Here is a 17897-nt window from a genome sequence, read left to right on the forward strand (position 1 = left end):
TCTGTTAATTCTAACAGGAAATGCACATATATAAATATTGACATGGCTCAGGCTTAGGTTTAACTGATGGATCCCTCTCACCTTCTCTGAAATAGCATACCAACAACTCTGGCTAAGAATCTCATAAATAATGGGGATTTGAGTAAGGTAGCAGAGGACAGCTGATGTTTGCAAAACTAAACTCTGCCAATGAATCAACAGAATAGGAGGAAAGTGGGTAAAATTGGCAAGTTTAAAATGCATTTGCAACAAATAGAAATCAATTCAGCACAAGCAGAGAGCCTTTGTAATAATCTCCAAACTAAATTTTGCATTTATTTTCTTTCATTCAGTCAAAAACATTTACCCGGCAGCACTGAAAAAATATGTCTTTTTTTAAATAAGAAAGATATCTTCCAAAAATTAAGTTGGACATTACAAGGGAATTACACAACGTTTGAAGGTTGAAGCTGAGAAGCAACAGAATAGCAATTTTTAAAGAAGTGTAAGTATATACAGATGAAGCAGATATTAAAGTAACAAATTCAGGTTTGTGCTAATTAAATATCTCAATGTTCTCTAATTTCCCTTTGCATTGTGTGGTCATTTGTTGCACTTTGCAGTCTATTTAAAATTGCAACACTACAACACACCTTAAAGGGGCTGCTTCTAGAGCGTGGCCTAGAAGCCACAGTGAAGCTCTGGACTGCTGCATGGTCGTACATTCACGTAGCTGAGAGGAAATGTTGACCGCAATCATACACGCAGCAGTAGTTTCACTATTAGAGAACGGCTTAGAAGAATGTAATTTGGAGCTGATCACTAAACATCTGTTGATTTTGACATTACAAAAATGGGACCGTGGTCAAAACTAAGACAAATGTTCTTAATTTACTGAATAATTGCACAAACTTTGAATGGCAACAGGAAGTCTTCCCTTTTTGAACAATATTCAATATTAATCTACAATAATTACACTAAAACTAAAGGGAAATACTGCAGCTGCTGGAAATTGAAACAAAACACTGTACACTAACGTATTTGGCTCATGTCTTGATGAATACTTCTGTGACAGGCACCATGCCTTCCATGAGAACAGAAAGCACAAATGAAACAATGAACCACAATCAAACTGCATCACAATAAATTGAATTTTAAAATGTCCCTTTATCAATTATATGTTAATTAAGAACTATTTTGCTGATTGACTCCGATCTGAAAGATGGCTTTTAATAATCCAAAAAAACAACTGGAAAGTTAGTAATTACTTTCTACAACATGTCACTGGATTGCCTTCTTTTGGGTAGAGGAGCCAGTTAAGAAATGCTTGCACACCCAATGTGAGCTACAGTAATATCAATCACAATGACTTGTGTACAAGCAGTTCCCTTGCTTTCTGATGTTAAGGGTGAATCAAATATCTAGTCTTAAAGAAGTGCATCGATGCAAAGTATTAAAAAATTCTAATAATGACAACTTTATGATTCATTTCAGAAAATTCTAACCATTATTCAGATATTTTCTTCAGACAATACAGTCAGACTTTACACAGGCTTGAAACAAAAGCCATCAGGGAAACTTGAACTCTTATCACAATAGAAAATATGCACTGACAGCACATGACATTAAAGAAGATAAGAAATTTGCATGTCTGATATCTAGGACACTCATTTTCATAGATCCTGATATCTCCTCCCAAACGAATTGTAAAGCATAGACTCTTCACTCTTTCAGTTCTTTAGAACTGACAAAAAAAAAAGCTCTCTAGCCGAGATTAGGTTTGCTTGTGTACTAGCCCAGGGAATGATAAAGAAACTTTAGAACCGGAAAAACTAGAGTTCCACTTTCAGATAATAAATCACAAAACAAAATCAAACATGTTCGAAAAAAGTAAAGCATTGACAATCTACATATTCAAGAGATTAAAAAATAAACTTGGAACGGATGGTTCCATATGATCTCAAAAACAATCAGCACTATTATGATAAATAGAGCAGCAAAACTATTTTTTAAAGCAAGCAAAACGTGAAGTGATATTGTCTCCCAAATCACTCAGCTGTAATTTTTTAAAATATTACTAATACTGTTCATGAAGAAAAAAACAATACAACTCAATTAGAAAAGTTTCTGTAAAAAAACAATAAAGTGAAATGCAACCTCCTCCAGTCTCTTAGCCCATAAAGGTCGCCCAAATTCAGGCAAAGACCATAAAGCTGTAGATCAATCCTCACATCCCTCTTGTGTGCCTAGTTACTTGATCTCAGTCAAGGTAGCAGCTGGCCTTAAATTTTTGCCAGAGCTCTAGTCCCTAAATACAATGCAGTTGCCCGTTGAGAAACGTATGCAGTAGAGGATTGCTGTGAACCGAATTAGATTTAAATATCATTAGAGAATATCAGGACTTATTGAATTATATGTAGAATGTTCACTTGGGCAAGATATCAGAAATGGCAGCCTTGAAGCCATTTCTAAAAGACAATGAGGGGAGAAAACCGGACAAAGATTAAAAAGGAAAATTCAATCATAATCTGTTTATTCATTAGAAAGTATTTTATCTAAAACTTTAAGAACTTCCAATTTAGAAAATATTCTGGACAATTACACAATATATACAAAGCAGCCAGTTTAGGTTTCAAAACAAAGTTTACCACACCCAACACTGGTTTCTTCAGTAGCAATACTCTAAACTACAATGAAGCCACTTATTGAGACTGGTCCTTTAAAGTCCAAGAAATACAGCAAGACAAACTTCCAATAACTGGACAGATTATAACATCTGAGCTTTGCCACTAGAAGCATGTGAGGAATTCAGGTGGAAAACAACCACAATTTTCCATCCATTATGGATATGCCCAAATATCTACATGGGCTTTTGGCAAGTGAGCATCTATACCAGAGCCATGATTTTGCAAAATGTTCCCTTTGAAGCACATCCTGCCATTTAAGCAGTCAGATTCCCTGACAGATGGTGGATGATCTTCCCTTTGTTATTAGTTGGCACTTTCCTTTTCTGACACAATTTTTCAGAATGATATTTTATATCAAGACAAATACACTTGTGAACAAATAGATACAAGTTGTTTGGAAATAAGTAATTATTTTTCTGTTGTATCTTGGGATATTTGATGGTTATCTTCATCTACTTGTACGTTCAACTTTACTAATCCAAGGCGGTCAATGTTATTCAAAGAAGACTGGTGTGTGAAAGATGAGTCTGTTACATCGTCCCTTTCTCGGCTCTCATCAGAAATAGTTTTTATTACCTCTTCCGTGCCATTTGTTAACTGAATTGATTGTTCTTCCAAATAGTCCTGAGGAGCACCAAGTACTTGTGACTGGGAGGAATCTTCCTCAATGCAATATTTCATAGGTAAGATAAAGGTAGCACCAGGATCTGACTCATCCTGTTGAGTTAGTTTCTGTAACAAGAAAAAAAAGAACAAGGAATCAGAAAAGTAACAATGTACGTTCAATTAAATTCCATATACTGAAACACCAACTATAAAAAGACAATGATTGACATATTGGCACTGTTCTACCTTTTTCCTAAAATAGCATCAGGAGTACAAACTGGTCAGCACTGAATGATAATTTTCTCTTTTACTTTGAAGGCAAATCGAGGATACAATTCAAAGTTATCCAAATGGGCAATAGAAAAAGTTTAAAAGTTTATTAGTCACAAGTAGGCTTGCATTAACGCTGCAATGAAGTTACTGTGAAAATCCTTTAGTCACCACACTCCAGTGCCTGTCTGGGTACAGCGAGGGAGAATTTAACATGGCCAATGCACCTAACCAGCACATCTTTTGGACTGTGGGAGGAAACCGGAACACCTGGAGGAAACCCACCCAGACATGGGGAGAAGGTGCAGACTCTGCACAGACAATGGCCCAAGCCGGGAATTGAACCCAGGTTCCCGGCGCTGTGAGACAGCAGTGCTAACCACTGTGCCACTCGATTTTCCATAATCAAAGGTATGGGCTAGGAATTCTAATCCAGCAATTAATGATGAACTTTGAATTTAAACTGATGTGTAATGGGATAGATTTTCATTAACATTGAGAATTGCAAAGACAGAAGAAATGAAAGAAGTGTATGGAGATTTTCACATCCAAGAATCCTGAGGGAGGCAAGGATGGGAATTGCTAACATATAGGCCATAATCTTTCAATCCTCTTTAAAGACAAGGGGTGGTGTCAGAGAAGTAGAGAACTATAAATATCACACTGTTGCTCAAAAAACGGATGTGAGGTTAAACCCAAAAATTATAAACTGGACACTAAGTAGGAAATTTTTTGGAAACAATATTCTGGGATAAAATTAACTGTCACTTGGACAAATGTAGATTAATTAAGGGAAGCCAGGATGGATTTGTCAAAAACAAATTGTGGATAACTGGATTGTTTTAATTTGGTAAACAGAGTTCCAAAATTTGATAACTTCGGTGGTGGCAAGGACTTAGGAAAGTGGAGTTAAGGCCACAATCAGATCAATCATGATGTTACAAGTGGAAGAGCCAAACAAGGTCATCATGGATTTGATCCTACTGTCCTGTAATTGCGGCCATGGGCATTAAGTAGCATCTTGCATGTTTCAGACTGTAAAGAGTCTGCATCGACTCTCCAAAAGGGTATTTTACCCAGTCCCCCACACATTTATCACGGCCAATCCACCTTACCTGCCCATCTTTGGACTGTGGGAGGAAACCTGAGGAAACCCATGTGGACACAGGGGGAACTTGCAAACTTCACACAGTCATCCAAGGCTGGAATTGAACCAAGGTCTCTGCTGCTGTGAGGCAGCAGTGCTAACGACTGCCACCGTGCCCATTCTATTTCTATTGGTGGAAGGGTTGAGACTCATAGGGCATTGATTTAATGTGATTGACAAAAGAATCAGTGGAATAAGTGGTTAGGATCTAGAACACATCACCCGAGTGTGTGGTGGAAGCAGAATCAATTGTGGCTTTCAAAGGAAATTGGATAAGCACCTGAAGGGAGAAGCATTGCAGGGTTACAGGAAAAAAGGAGGTGGGATCACTTGAGTTGCTCCTAAAGAGTGCTGACATGAACACGACAAATCACTATAATTCTTCGAGTAGCATGAATGTGAATAAGATACCAAATGAAGGCAATACTGCACAAACACAAATTAATACAAATACAGATTTTTAAAATGTGTTGTCTTTGTTCTGCAAGATGAAGAAAGTGCCTAGAGGTAGAAAATTGTAGGACAGGGAGTGAATCTTGTTAGGTTGTACTAGCTGTAGTTCCGGCAGAAAAGAGGTCAGTACAAGAGAGCCCCAGGAAATCCACACGCATGCCACAGAATGGTCCGACTCGTAATCATGAGATTAAGGGAAGTGAATGCACACCACGTTGAGTAGGGACACTGACTGTAGAACACAAGCACCAAGGCCAAATGTAGCACCAAATCTCAGTACAGAATGCAATCTGAATCTAGGATTTGTATAACTTGATACGACATCAAGCTGTGCCTTGTATCATGGAGTCCCAGGAGCACAATTTAAAATTTCTTACCTGGTTCAGATCTGCTACCGTTCCTTCCAGCTCTACTTTCTGTTTCATTGAAACATGTAGACAATCCAGGACCGATTGTCTTGGTTGCATTCCTCTATCAAAACGATTATACATACCACACCAGAACCTTAAGAGAACAGATCATGTCTTATAAAGAAGGTGGCACTTCAACAAATGGCAGTAAACATTTGCAATAAAAGCACCATTAGGTACTGTTTAATGCATAACATCCGAGGATTTTCAAAGAATATATGACTAAGTAAAAGAGAATCTCAGAAGATCAACTTATTTTTATTCTAAATCAAAAGTATGACAATTAAACATGAATAGCCAACATATTAGGGACTCAATAAAAGAGGCTATCCTTTGATTAAATGACAATTAAAATCACTCAATCCATCACAATTGCATAGTTTGTTGATGGTCCAAAGCACAAAGTTGTTGTGAGACTTCTTACTGTGTTCACCCCAGTCCAACGCCGGCATCTCCACACCAAAGCACAAAACCAGAGCACGCTGGACATATTGATCATAGTGATGGAGTAGGCATTCAATAATGGAGAAAATGTCAGGTTAGTCACTGAAGGACAGTGTCTCAGCATTAGCTGAAAAGCAGCATAGGCAAAGGAGGAAAATGTTTGCCAATTCTTTCAAATGGAGTACAACATGAGTGTAAGCGTTTTTTTTAAATCCCACACTTGACCCATGTTAAAAAAAGGGAAATAAAATTATTTCATCAGTAGGAAGATGGACACAGTCAACGTTGCACTTTCTTACAAGATGCAAATATATAATAGAAGCAAATTACTGCCGATGCTGGAATCAAACATATACAGAAAATGCTGGAATATTTCAGCAGCTCTGACAGCATCTCTGGAAAGAATAGAGCCAATACTGCAGGTCTGGATGACTTTTTTTTGCTTTTGTTTCTGTAAATATACATCAGGTTGTCAGAAATGGTGTACTGTTTTTTATTTGTTTCCCTTTAAGGTGCTGACTGATACTGGCTATAGTTTCATAGATGCTACTCTCACTCGGCCAAGTAGCCATTCTTCATGCAAGTCTCACTCAAATGTGAAGAGCATTACACAAGCAAAACCCAAATACAGAATCAAACGCAAACATGCATGTTGACCTTAATATTTACGGCCTAGTGTTGTTACACAAGGCACTGCCTTCAACGAGTAACTGATCAAGATATTACTCTCAAAAATACTTCAAAACTCTTGCAAAGTAGTAAAAAGTAATTTCAGATTCCTGAAATACACTTACTTGAAGTTAAAAGGGGCGGTAATGGGCTTCAATACTACATTTACTGCACTGGGTTTATATAGGGGATTCTGGTACAGGTATTGCTTCTCCAATAGGAATGGCCACAAAGAATAAGTTTTCTCTTGAAATCTATAAAGCACAAAAAACAAATAATTTCTAAAATCATACAGCAATCTAAACACCTAATTGGATTGGACATTTTAAAGTTTATAGCGCAGTTGTAAGGCTTTCAAATTATTTTAAAACATGCTGATGCTTATGAAAATTGGCCTTGAAGTGCTCCTCCCAAATCAAATTCAATATTTTTCTCCTAAAAGGAGCAAAATAGTACTGAGAAAGAGTTGCACAATTGTTGCATCAGTTATCTCACCCAAATAACCACTTTGCAATTTGTGCTTATTCAGCAACTATCAACAGGCTATGATGTGGAGAACATCATAGACCAAACTAACCATGACTTCACCTGTCACGCACACACATGCATGTTATGTTCAAGATGAGTGCAAGTTGTTTTCTATTCAGGGCTTGTGTTTTTCCTGTAACACTCCTATTTGCCCTGGCTGAGAACAGCTAATTCATGAGTTCTGGTTTTATTTCATCCTTTAGGTTGTCATTGCAAATTAATTATGCTAGTCAAGACGTTTGTTGTATTGGGCTAGATAGTTATAACTAGCCAGTATAAATATATAAATGGGATCCAGAGCCAATTTCAAACATGTTACTTATGACAATTGTTAGTTATGTTATGACAACATTAGTTTAGAAATAAACACAAATTCACTACAGCTTTCTGAACCATAATGGCTGTGCTCTAGCTTATTTATAATATGGATAGTCTTTAAACTCACTTTAATTCTTGACGTTCTTTCTGGCAGTTTCCAATGAAGTTGCCAAATTGACAGGAGAAGACATGGTCATGGATCTCCAGCAGATACCTCTCATTAAACTCAAAAGCACAAGGAAACTGTTCCATCAGATGCCAGGTGCATTCAAGAAACTGGGTAAATACAGGAGAAACTTCTTTAGGGTCACCTTCCAGATGCCCACATCTGTGAATGGCAAAAAAAGAAACTGAGAATCTCCAACCTAACATAAAATGGAATTCATGATTGAAATACTTATTTTCCTCCCCAACCTACTTTACTCCTTACCTGAAGGGTTGGGAGATGTTTTCACATGTGATGGCCACATCTGAGGCCTTGTCCAAATTAGTATTCTTTACATGCAAGCCTGCATTACTATAGGCTGTTCTACTATCCAAACTCAATTCTGTCCTCACACAAAGCAACATATACACATTTTCCTTGTGAGAGACATTGAATTGTGATCAGGGGCAGGAACCTTGGATGCACTACATCAATCCCCCCTCTCCCCGAAATCAACATGAATTTATTTAGCACCATTAACATTGTAAAACAGCCCAAAGACACATCGAACAAAATCTGACACAGAGCCTCAAAGGAGATATTAGGACAGGTGACCAAATTAGGCCTGACCTTCTGTCATATTAGGCCTTCACCAGGTATTGTTGAAGTATAAATTTACTGGAACAAAAAGGAACATTTGAATTCATTGATAGAATATATCATAGTGCAAAATTCACACAATATATTAATATTGAACTGAGTAGCAGGCATAAGAAATAGGAACACGAGTAGACCATTCAGCCCCATGAGCCCTCAAGTAGGCAAGCAAGTCAATTTATGCCAACAATATTTCCCAAACTGCAGGAGAAAGGAATGGTGAGCAGAAAGCATCTCCCTCTTCTTCAAAACAGGACCTAATCAAATGCCCAAGACCACAACAAGAACAACCTTCGCCTTGTGCATTCAGTACAGAACTGGGCCTAGAACTTACAACTTTCTAACTAGAACGAGTGTGCCACCAAATGAACAAATGTAATACACCAACTGGAATAATTAACAAAAATCACAGTCACACAAGTTTGACATTTCTTATATTTACAACTTCTCTTTCGTATCACCTCCAACTCTTGCTGAGTATAGCTTCACAGACATTGCTCATCCAAATAGTTATTTTTCACGTGGGAGCCTCGGCAGTCAGATAAAAAATGACTGAGGTGAGGCAGAGAAAGAAACAGGAAGATTAAGAGAGAGGAAAGGGGAAAGGAAAGTGTACATCTCATTGTCATTCAATGCTCAACTATCGGTACTTTTCAGCAGGAATCACTTGACAGCAATCAGAAATAAATAAATTTCTGCTCTTGAGCCTGTACACACTTATGATACCTCACTACTGCCTTGATTGAGATCAACTAATTAAGAAGGTACGAGGAATTGTATCTGGGAGATTTTGCCTTGTATGACTTAGTGCGTGGACGAGACTATGTAATTGACGCCTTTATCAAATAGGATATTAAATGAGCATTACCATTACTTTTCTAACAGGGAAACTAATTGAAACAATAGACATTTACAAAATTACCAATGAAAAATCATCCGATTACCTTTGGGAGAATTTGTGTCCCATGGAGATCCATTCTTTTTCTACAAGAACCTTGAAAAGAGTAAACATATAATTACACTGGCACAAACATTAGATACAAGCATTTCTTGGCGATAATCTTAATTCGCCAGCAATGGAAAACAGACATTTCCTTGTATATTTAAATTAGCAATTATCAGCAATTCAAGAGCTGTACTACTATTTGTATTTATATCAACTTAATATTCCTCTGAAGTATTGTACTCCTTATTAAATCTTTATGTAAACATAGAAACACAGATGAAGGTCATTCGGCCCTTCAAGCCTGCTCCACCATTCATCACAATCATGGCTGATCGTCCATCTCAATATCCTAATCCTGCTTTCTCCCCATAATCTTTGACCCCGTTCGCCACAAGAGCTATATCAAGCCACCTCTTGAATACATTTAATGTTTTGGCATCAACTACTTCCTGTGGTAATGAATTCCACAGGCTCTTTGGGTGAAGAACTGTCTCCTCATCTCCGTCCTAAATGGTCTACTTTTTATCCACAGACTGTGACCCCTGGTTCTGGACACCCCCATCATCGGGCATCCTTCCTGCATCTACCCTGTCTAGTCCTGTTGGAATTTTATAAGTCTCTGTGAGATCTCCCTTCAATTGTCTGAACTCCAGCAAAAGCAATCCTAACCTAGTCAATCTCTCCTCATACATCAGTCCTGCCATCCCCGGAATCAGCCTGGTAAAGCTTCGCTGAACTCCTTCAAGAGCAAGAACATCCTTCCTCAGAAAAGGAGACCAAAACTGCACACAATATTCCAGGTGTGGCCTCATCAAGCCCCTATATAATTGCAATAATACATCCCCGCTCCTGTACTCGAAACCCCTTGCACTGAAGGCATCCTATTTAGCTCAGGCTTTGGATTCAAACTTCCCAGCAGTTCCCTCATTCTGAATCTGGAAACATCAAAAACTGTTCAATGAGCTGAGCTTCCTCCTCCAAAGCCATTCTGCTGTTAAGACAATCTTCTTTCACCCTAAAACACTGCCCAACTGTCAGCATAACTCTCAACCACACTTAAGGATCAATTTCTCCAATGATTTACTTTGTTCTCCGTGCCTCATTAGCTACCATTTATTAAGCATTTATGAAACCTGCAACCTCACACAAAGGGATTCACTCTCATCACTCCACTCAATCTGACAACCACATCATTCTTCCAGGTTTCATGATGCTGGGTACTTTTCATTCTCCTCCTTTTTAAAGTTTATATATTTACGTCACAAGTAGGCTTCTGTGAAAATCCTTCCTTGCTTGTCCACTTGTTCTTGTATCATGCCTCCCTTTTGGAATTCTCATTTTACTGCTTCAGCTTGCCATCGTATCCCCAACTACAAAAAATCCCTTCTTTTTGGCTGTGCTTTTAGCCGCCACAATTATTTTCCTCAATTATTCTTCCCAACTAGATGGCTCTCTTTCTCTGCATTGAAGAACACCCAACTTATTTTTATATAAAAGGAAGAAAATGTACTTCAATATATAGTTATAGTTTAAATTGAAACTTTTTGCTAGAAACTAATCCAAAGTCGTCAGAAGTTCCAATACTGCATCTTACACCCAATCAAAAGCATCGTTTACAAGGGGTGGTGCATGCTCACATGGGCATTTTTATTAATTAAATGTGGTCGTGGAAACTTGGAAACTTAGATTGAAAAAATTGACATGAAATACACAAGATTCCTCTCTCTTTATGTGCACACACACGCCATGGTAAATTCTTATGTTAACATTTATAAATGAAAATTGCTATTATAATTTGTTACACTATAATTACATCCTTTTCAAGTGGTAGTGCTGCAGGGCAGGTTGGGGTGTAATTAGAGGATAAGCTCATGATGTAAATGTTGTTGCCCTATGCCAAGTCTAAACTTTTGAAACACAGGATCAGTGTAAAAAAAAAACCTTCAGAGCATAGACAATTCAGTGCAAAATTTGTATCAAGTGGAAACAATCTCCCTGCTTCTACCTTATCTATTCCCTTCATAATCTTGTGTGTTTCTATAAAATCTCCCCTCATAGAATCCTACAGTGCAGAAAGAGGCCATTCGGCCCATCGAGTCTGCACCAACCCCAATCCTACCTAGGCCCTATCCACATATCCCTACATATTTACCCACTAACCCCTCTAACCTATGCATCCCGGGACACTAAGGGGCAATTTAGAATGGCCAATCAACCTAGCCCGCACATCTTTGGACTGTGGGAGGAAACCGGAGCACCCAGAGGAAACCCACGCAGACACAGGGAGAATGTGCAAGCTCCACACAGACAGCGACCCGAGCCGGGATTCGAACCCAGGTCCCTGGAGCTGTGAAGCAGCAGTGCTAACCACTGTGCTACCGTGCCGCCCATTCATCTGAATTCCAACGAGCATAGTCCCAGTCTACTCAGTCTCTCATCAGCCAACCCTCTCAACCCCAGAATCAACCTCGTGAATCTCCTCTGCACCCCTTCCAGTGCCAGTATATTGTTTCTCAAGTAAGGAGACCAAAACTGTACACAGTACTCCTCCAGATGTAACCTCATCAGCACTTTATACAGCTGCAACATAACCTCACTGTTTTTAAACTCCATCCCTCTAGCAATGAAGGACAAAATTCCCTTTGCCTTCTTAATTACCTGCTACACCCGCAAGCCAACTTTGTGTTTCATGCACAAGAACACCTAGGTCTCTCTGCATAGCAGCATGCTGCAATTTTTTACCATTTAAATCATCGTCCATTTTGCTGTTATTCCTACCAAAATGGATGACCTCAAATTTACCAACATTGTACTCCATCTGCCAGACCTTTGCCCATTCACTTAGACTATCTATATCCCTTTGCAAATTTTGTGTCCTCTGCACTTTGCTCTACCATTCATCTTAGTGTCATCTGCAAATTTTGACACACTACACACAGTCCCCAACTCCAAATCATCTATGTAAATCACTGAGATCAATTGAGTACAAGACACCCCAGTGGGACACCTCAGAAAACTCCTCTTACACCACCCTACCACAACTCCACAGTTGATATGAACCAACATAGGACCGATCAACCAGGCATTATCTGGTTCGCAAGGCACGGAGCAATTCCACTAACTATTGGCCTGAAGACTAATTTATTTCATTTTAAGAAGTGCTTTGATCAGTTAGGAAACAAGCAATAAATTGCTTAACCAGGATAATTCCTTTTGACATAACCAAATTTGCCAAAATGTTAAACACTTCAATGCATCATGAGCATCCTCACCATAAATCCCTTTATTGAACGGTAGTAGGAATCCAGGAGAAGAGCAGCTAACGAACAAACTTGAACAGTACGATCCCACCCATCAGAACAGTGGACCAAGACACTGGCATTTTCTTCAGCCACTGCCTGCCATTAACGATGAACAGAAAAACAAAGTAACTTTAAACAATAAGTTTCTTTATCAATATCATATGCTGCATTTTAATGGAAACACCAATAATTCACAAGTCATTAGCAAAATAGGTGGTTTTTAAATGAGTGATTGCACTTCAAAAGTTGTACAAGAGCGTTCGGAAAATTTACTGTAATACAAATCCGATTCTTTCTTTCCAAGATAGTAATATCCTATTAAAGCAGCAGAATAGCAACTTGGCAGGGAAAAAGGAGTGTGCCAGAGTTAAGGTACTCAACAATCACCACAATTTGAAAAAAGCTTACTCATGAGATAATGCAATCAATAGCAGAATCATTTAGGGAAAGCGCCATAGTGCAGGGAAATGAAAAAAAGAGGTGGACAACAAATGGTAGTTTGAAGAGGCTGTGAAGGCGTAGCTAAAGAAGTTAATTGAAAGGCAGCTTTTAAAGATGTGGGAGACTGACCAGACAAAGGAGTTTAGAGAACTACAGAGCTCAGAGTCCTGTAAACTGAAGTCTCAATGTTGTGTCATATTACAAAGGGATTCAACACCTGCTAGAAAGGTGAAGAAAATGAATTGCAAAAAAAAGCTCTAGCCATTACCTTTGCCAGAAAGGCACCAGCATCCATGACGGCTTTAATGTGACGAAGCCACCCAGAATTTTCTAAGCCAGTGAGAAATTCACTCATTGATGGGGCCTTCAATTCACATACTAAATAAAGAAAAAAATATATCAAATATGACTTTGTTTATTGGGCTGAAACCACCAGATTCTTAACAGCAGCATTTTTCAAAGAGCGACTTAAATAGCACCTTCTAAAATAGCCAAATTGCTCAAATGTTCTCTACGAATTACAAAGCCATTAAAATTGTCAGGCTGTCCAGAATAATCCAGGAATAATCAATACAGAGGAATAGGAATCTCCTGATCTATTCACAAAAAATCCAGACAGCACCAATGTCTTTAGCTGGGTGTAGAACAAGCCATTAGACACAATCACTTTGGACAATAGACCATGGCTGAGGAGGGAACTCTTCCAGTCATAATCTAATCACGTCTAATTCATCGACCTGGAATCAACTCACTATGACCGTGTTTGTTGGTGAAAGGGAATTGATTGTGTGATGAGCTAACTAATTCTCTGTGTTTAAAAAACTGTTTTTCTTTAGGTCATAGAGGTTTACAGCATGGAAACAGGCCCTTCGGCCCAACTTGTCCATGCCGCACTTTTTTTCTTAAAACCCCTAAGCTAATCCCAATTGCCCGCATCTTACTCATGTAACTATCTAAATGCTTTTTAAAAGACAAAATTGTACCCGCCTCTACTACTACCTCTGGCAGCTTGTTCCAGACACTCACCACCCTGTGTGTGAAGAAATTGACCCTCTGGACACTTTTGTATCTCTTCCCTCTCACCTTAAACCTATGCCCTCTAGTTTTAGACTCCCCTACCTTTGGGAAAAGATATTGACTATCTAGCTGACCTGTGCCTCTCATTATTTTATTGACCTCTATAAGATCACCCCTCAGCCTCCTACGCTCCAGAGAAAAAAGTCCCAGTCTATCCAGCCTCTCCTTATAACTCAAGGTGTCAGTCAGAACAATGAAGCAGACGGAGAAGGAGGTGGACATTGAGTGGACACTCTCTCTCTCTGAATCACAACCTGAAGGCAGGAATGGAGTGAGGTGGAGGATCAGAAGGACCTTGGGTCTGGGTCCATAGGACTTTGAAATCGGCCCCGCAGGTGGAGGAGGTGGTTAAGGCGGCGTATGGTGTGCTGGCCTTTATCAATCGAGGGATTGAGTTTAGGAGTCCGGGGATAATGATGCAGCTATACAAGACCCTCGTCAGACCCCACTTGGAGTACTATGCTCAGTTCTGGTCGCCTCATTACAGGAAGGATGTGGAAAAGATTGAAAGGGCGCAGAGGAGATTTACAAGGATGCTGCCTGGATTGAGTGGCATGCCTTATGAGGATAGGCCGAGGGAGCTCAGTCTTTTCTCCTTGGAGAGACGTAGGATGAGAGGAGACCTAATAGAGATATAAAAGATGTTGAGAGGCATAGATCGGGTGGACTCTCAGAGGCTTTTTTCCCAGGGTGGAAATGTCTGCTACGAGAGGACACAGGTTTAAGGTGCTGGGGGGTAGGTACAGGGGAAATGTTAGGGGGAAGCTTTTCACACAGAGGGTGGTGGGCGAGTGGAATCGGCTGCCGTCAGTGGTGGTGGAGGCAAACTCAATAGGGTCTTTTAAGAGACTCCTGGATGAGTACATGGGACTTAATAGGATGGAGGGTTATAGGTAGGCCTAAAAGGTAGGAATATGTTCGGCACAACTTGTGGGACCGAAGGGCCTGTTTTGTGCTGTAGTTTTCTATGTTTCTATGTTATTTGACTGGCTGCATGCCACAGGCAGTGTCCAAAAACCAACCCAGCAGCTGCTGACTCCAGCAGATGCAAAATAAGTTGTCCATCAACATACTTCAATCATCCTGTTGTAGAATTTCAAAAGACCATTGAGCCCAGTCTGGAAACATGCAAGTCATTGATCTATTGAATCTGTATACAAGTGACTTTTTTTGACTTTTAAACTACTTAACCTATGCTCCCATTTTGTAACTTATTTTGGGTATTGAGTATAACAAATACTTTTCCTTCTCTTTAAAAACAAAAGAAAATCAGTCTGTGTCTTACACAGTGACAGCACTTAAACAGTTTAACGTTCACTGAATAGGCAAGCTTCTCTGGAAAAACATGGTTGCAGTCAATTGAGTGGAAGAAGTGGGGAGTCCTTCTACCACTTCCCACCTGACCATAACAATACCATTCTTTTCTTCTCCATCAATGAAACAAATAACGATTAAAAGTACAAGTGAAATAATCTATTTGAGGCCCCCTAACTGGGAGGTCATCAAAATGTTGCATTTTTTTGAAGTATGCTATTTCGGCTGCTTTATATTTTCCATAATCATAGCATTACTACCTTTAGGTCTCACTAACACAAAACCAGCAGAGGTTCCAACATCTATAGAGCGCTCCCTCCCACTCCCCCAACAGAAAACTTCCAAACACATTTATCAAATGCAATGACCAAAATCCTACACTGAGGTTTTCCGCTCAAATTTTGGGAATTTTCCAAACTAATCTTCAAAGAGGCATGTTTATCTGACAATACCAACTACAATTTGAAAATTGATTTTCTCGATAGATTTTAAGTACTCCTAAATAGAAATGGGAAAGAGGGGAGAGGAAGGAAATAAAATCTTACGTTAATACTATTTTTATCTCCACAGATATCTCCAGATCTGCTGAGAGGTTCCAGCATTTTCCATTTTTATTTTAAATTAAAATTAGGGTTTGCTTCTGCTCACTATCCAGCAATCCCGAATGGAATACTTTACAGTGTGACTCAGGTTTATCTGCAAGGGTCTTCACAGTCAAGGTGATTTGTCAGCACCAAGATACACCCATGAGGTAACATTCAGCACATCAGTGCCTTCAGGCAGGGAGAGAACAAAAAGCGATACAAGATGGGATGGAATAAAAACAGAAAATGTTTTGGACAAGCACAGTTGCTTTGACATTATGAATCAGAGTGCATACAATTTAGTAAAGAGAAGAATAATCATCTTCTTAGGCACTCTCTCAGGGCTGAGGCTGACTGGCAGTTGGATGAATTCTGAGATGGCTGAAGAAAAATAATAGTCCAAAACCGGCGAGGTATTTCCACACAATTTCTACTTTTTTCGAAAACAATTAATTTACTTTCTACTTTTAATGAATGTTGAGTTTTAATCGACTATTCCCAATGCACAAATGTTGTATGTCAAAAGCTAAAATTTCATCCTCACCATTTTGTCTAAGGGCTAGAACATAGAACATAGAACATAGAACATTACAGCGCAGAACAGGCCCTTCGGCCCACGATGTTGCACCGACCAGTTAAAAAAAAAACTGTGACCCTCCAACCTAAACCAATTTCTTTTCGTCCATGAACCTATCTACGGATCTCTTAAACGCCCCCAAACTAGGCGCATTTACTACTGATGCTGGCAGGGCATTCCAATCCCTCACCACCCTCTGGGTAAAGAACCTACCCCTGACATCGGTTCTATAACTACCCCCCCTCAATTTAAAGCCATGCCCCCTCGTGCTGGATTTCTCCATCAGAGGAAAAAGGCTATCACTATCCACCCTATCTAAACCTCTAATCATCTTATATGTTTCAATAAGATCCCCTCTTAGCCGCCGCCTTTCCAGCGAAAACAATCCCAAATCCCTCAGCCTCTCCTCATAGGATCTCCCCTCCATACCAGGCAACATCCTGGTAAACCTCCTCTGCACCCTCTCCAAAGCCTCCACATCCTTCCTGTAATGTGGGGACCAGAACTGCACACAGTACTCCAAGTGCGGCCGCACCAGAGTTGTGTACAGTTGCAACATAACGCTACGACTCCTAAATTCAATCCCCCTACCAATAAACGCCAAGACACCATATGCCTTCTTAACAACCTTATCTACTTGATTCCCAACTTTCAGGGATCTATGCACACATACACCTAGATCCCTCTGCTCCTCCACACTATTCAAAGTCCTCCCGTTAGCCCTATACTCAACACATCTGTTATTCCTACCAAAGTGAATTACCTCACACTTCTCCGCATTAAACTCCATCCGCCACCTCTCGGCCCAACTTTGCAACCTGTCTAAGTCTTCCTGCAAACTACGACACCCTTCCTCACTGTCTACCACACCACCGACTTTGGTGTCATCAGCAAATTTGCTAATCCACCCAACTATACCCTCATCCAGATCATTAATAAATATTACAAACAGCAGTGGCCCCAAAACAGATCCTTGAGGTACACCACTTGTAACCGCACTCCATGATGAATATTTACTATCAACCACCACCCTCTGTTTCCTATCCGCTAGCCAATTCCTGATCCAATTTCCTAGATCACCCCCAATCCCATACATCTGCATTTTCTGCAGAAGCCTACCATGGTGAACCTTATCAAACGCCTTACTAAAATCCATATATACCACGTCCACTGCCTTGCCCCCATCCACCTCCTTGGTCACTTTCTCAAAAAACTCAATAAGGTTAGTAAGGCACGACCTACCTGCCACAAAACCATGCTGACTATCACCTATCAATTCATTACTCTCCAAATAACTATAAATCCTATCCCTTATAATTTTTTCCAACATCTTGCCGACAACA

The 17897-nt window shown here is 39.6% G+C and overlaps 1 protein-coding gene across 2 annotated transcripts in view; it reads right to left on the reverse strand.

Annotated features, from left to right (window-relative positions):
• The window catches only part of mtmr8 (myotubularin related protein 8), a 52073-nt gene that overhangs the window by 2909 nt on the left and 31267 nt on the right, over window positions 1–17897 (reverse strand). Inside the window, exons 8-14 of one of the 2 annotated variants that reach the window (XM_078211363.1) lie at window positions 13271–13380; window positions 12532–12657; window positions 9258–9307; window positions 7639–7839; window positions 6791–6919; window positions 5520–5646; window positions 3243–3398 (exon numbers count right to left, since the gene is read on the reverse strand). In XM_078211363.1, coding sequence (XP_078067489.1) covers window positions 3243–3398; window positions 5520–5646; window positions 6791–6919; window positions 7639–7839; window positions 9258–9307; window positions 12532–12657; window positions 13271–13380 — 899 coding nt within the window. Of the gene's footprint in view, window positions 1–286; window positions 3399–5519; window positions 5647–6790; window positions 6920–7638; window positions 7840–9257; window positions 9308–12531; window positions 12658–13270; window positions 13381–17897 lie in introns of those variants that run through there. The other variant, XM_078211362.1, reaches the window with a different exon arrangement.

Source organism: Mustelus asterias, chromosome 4, assembly GCF_964213995.1.
Source record: "Mustelus asterias chromosome 4, sMusAst1.hap1.1, whole genome shotgun sequence".
NCBI lineage: Eukaryota > Metazoa > Chordata > Chondrichthyes > Carcharhiniformes > Triakidae > Mustelus > Mustelus asterias.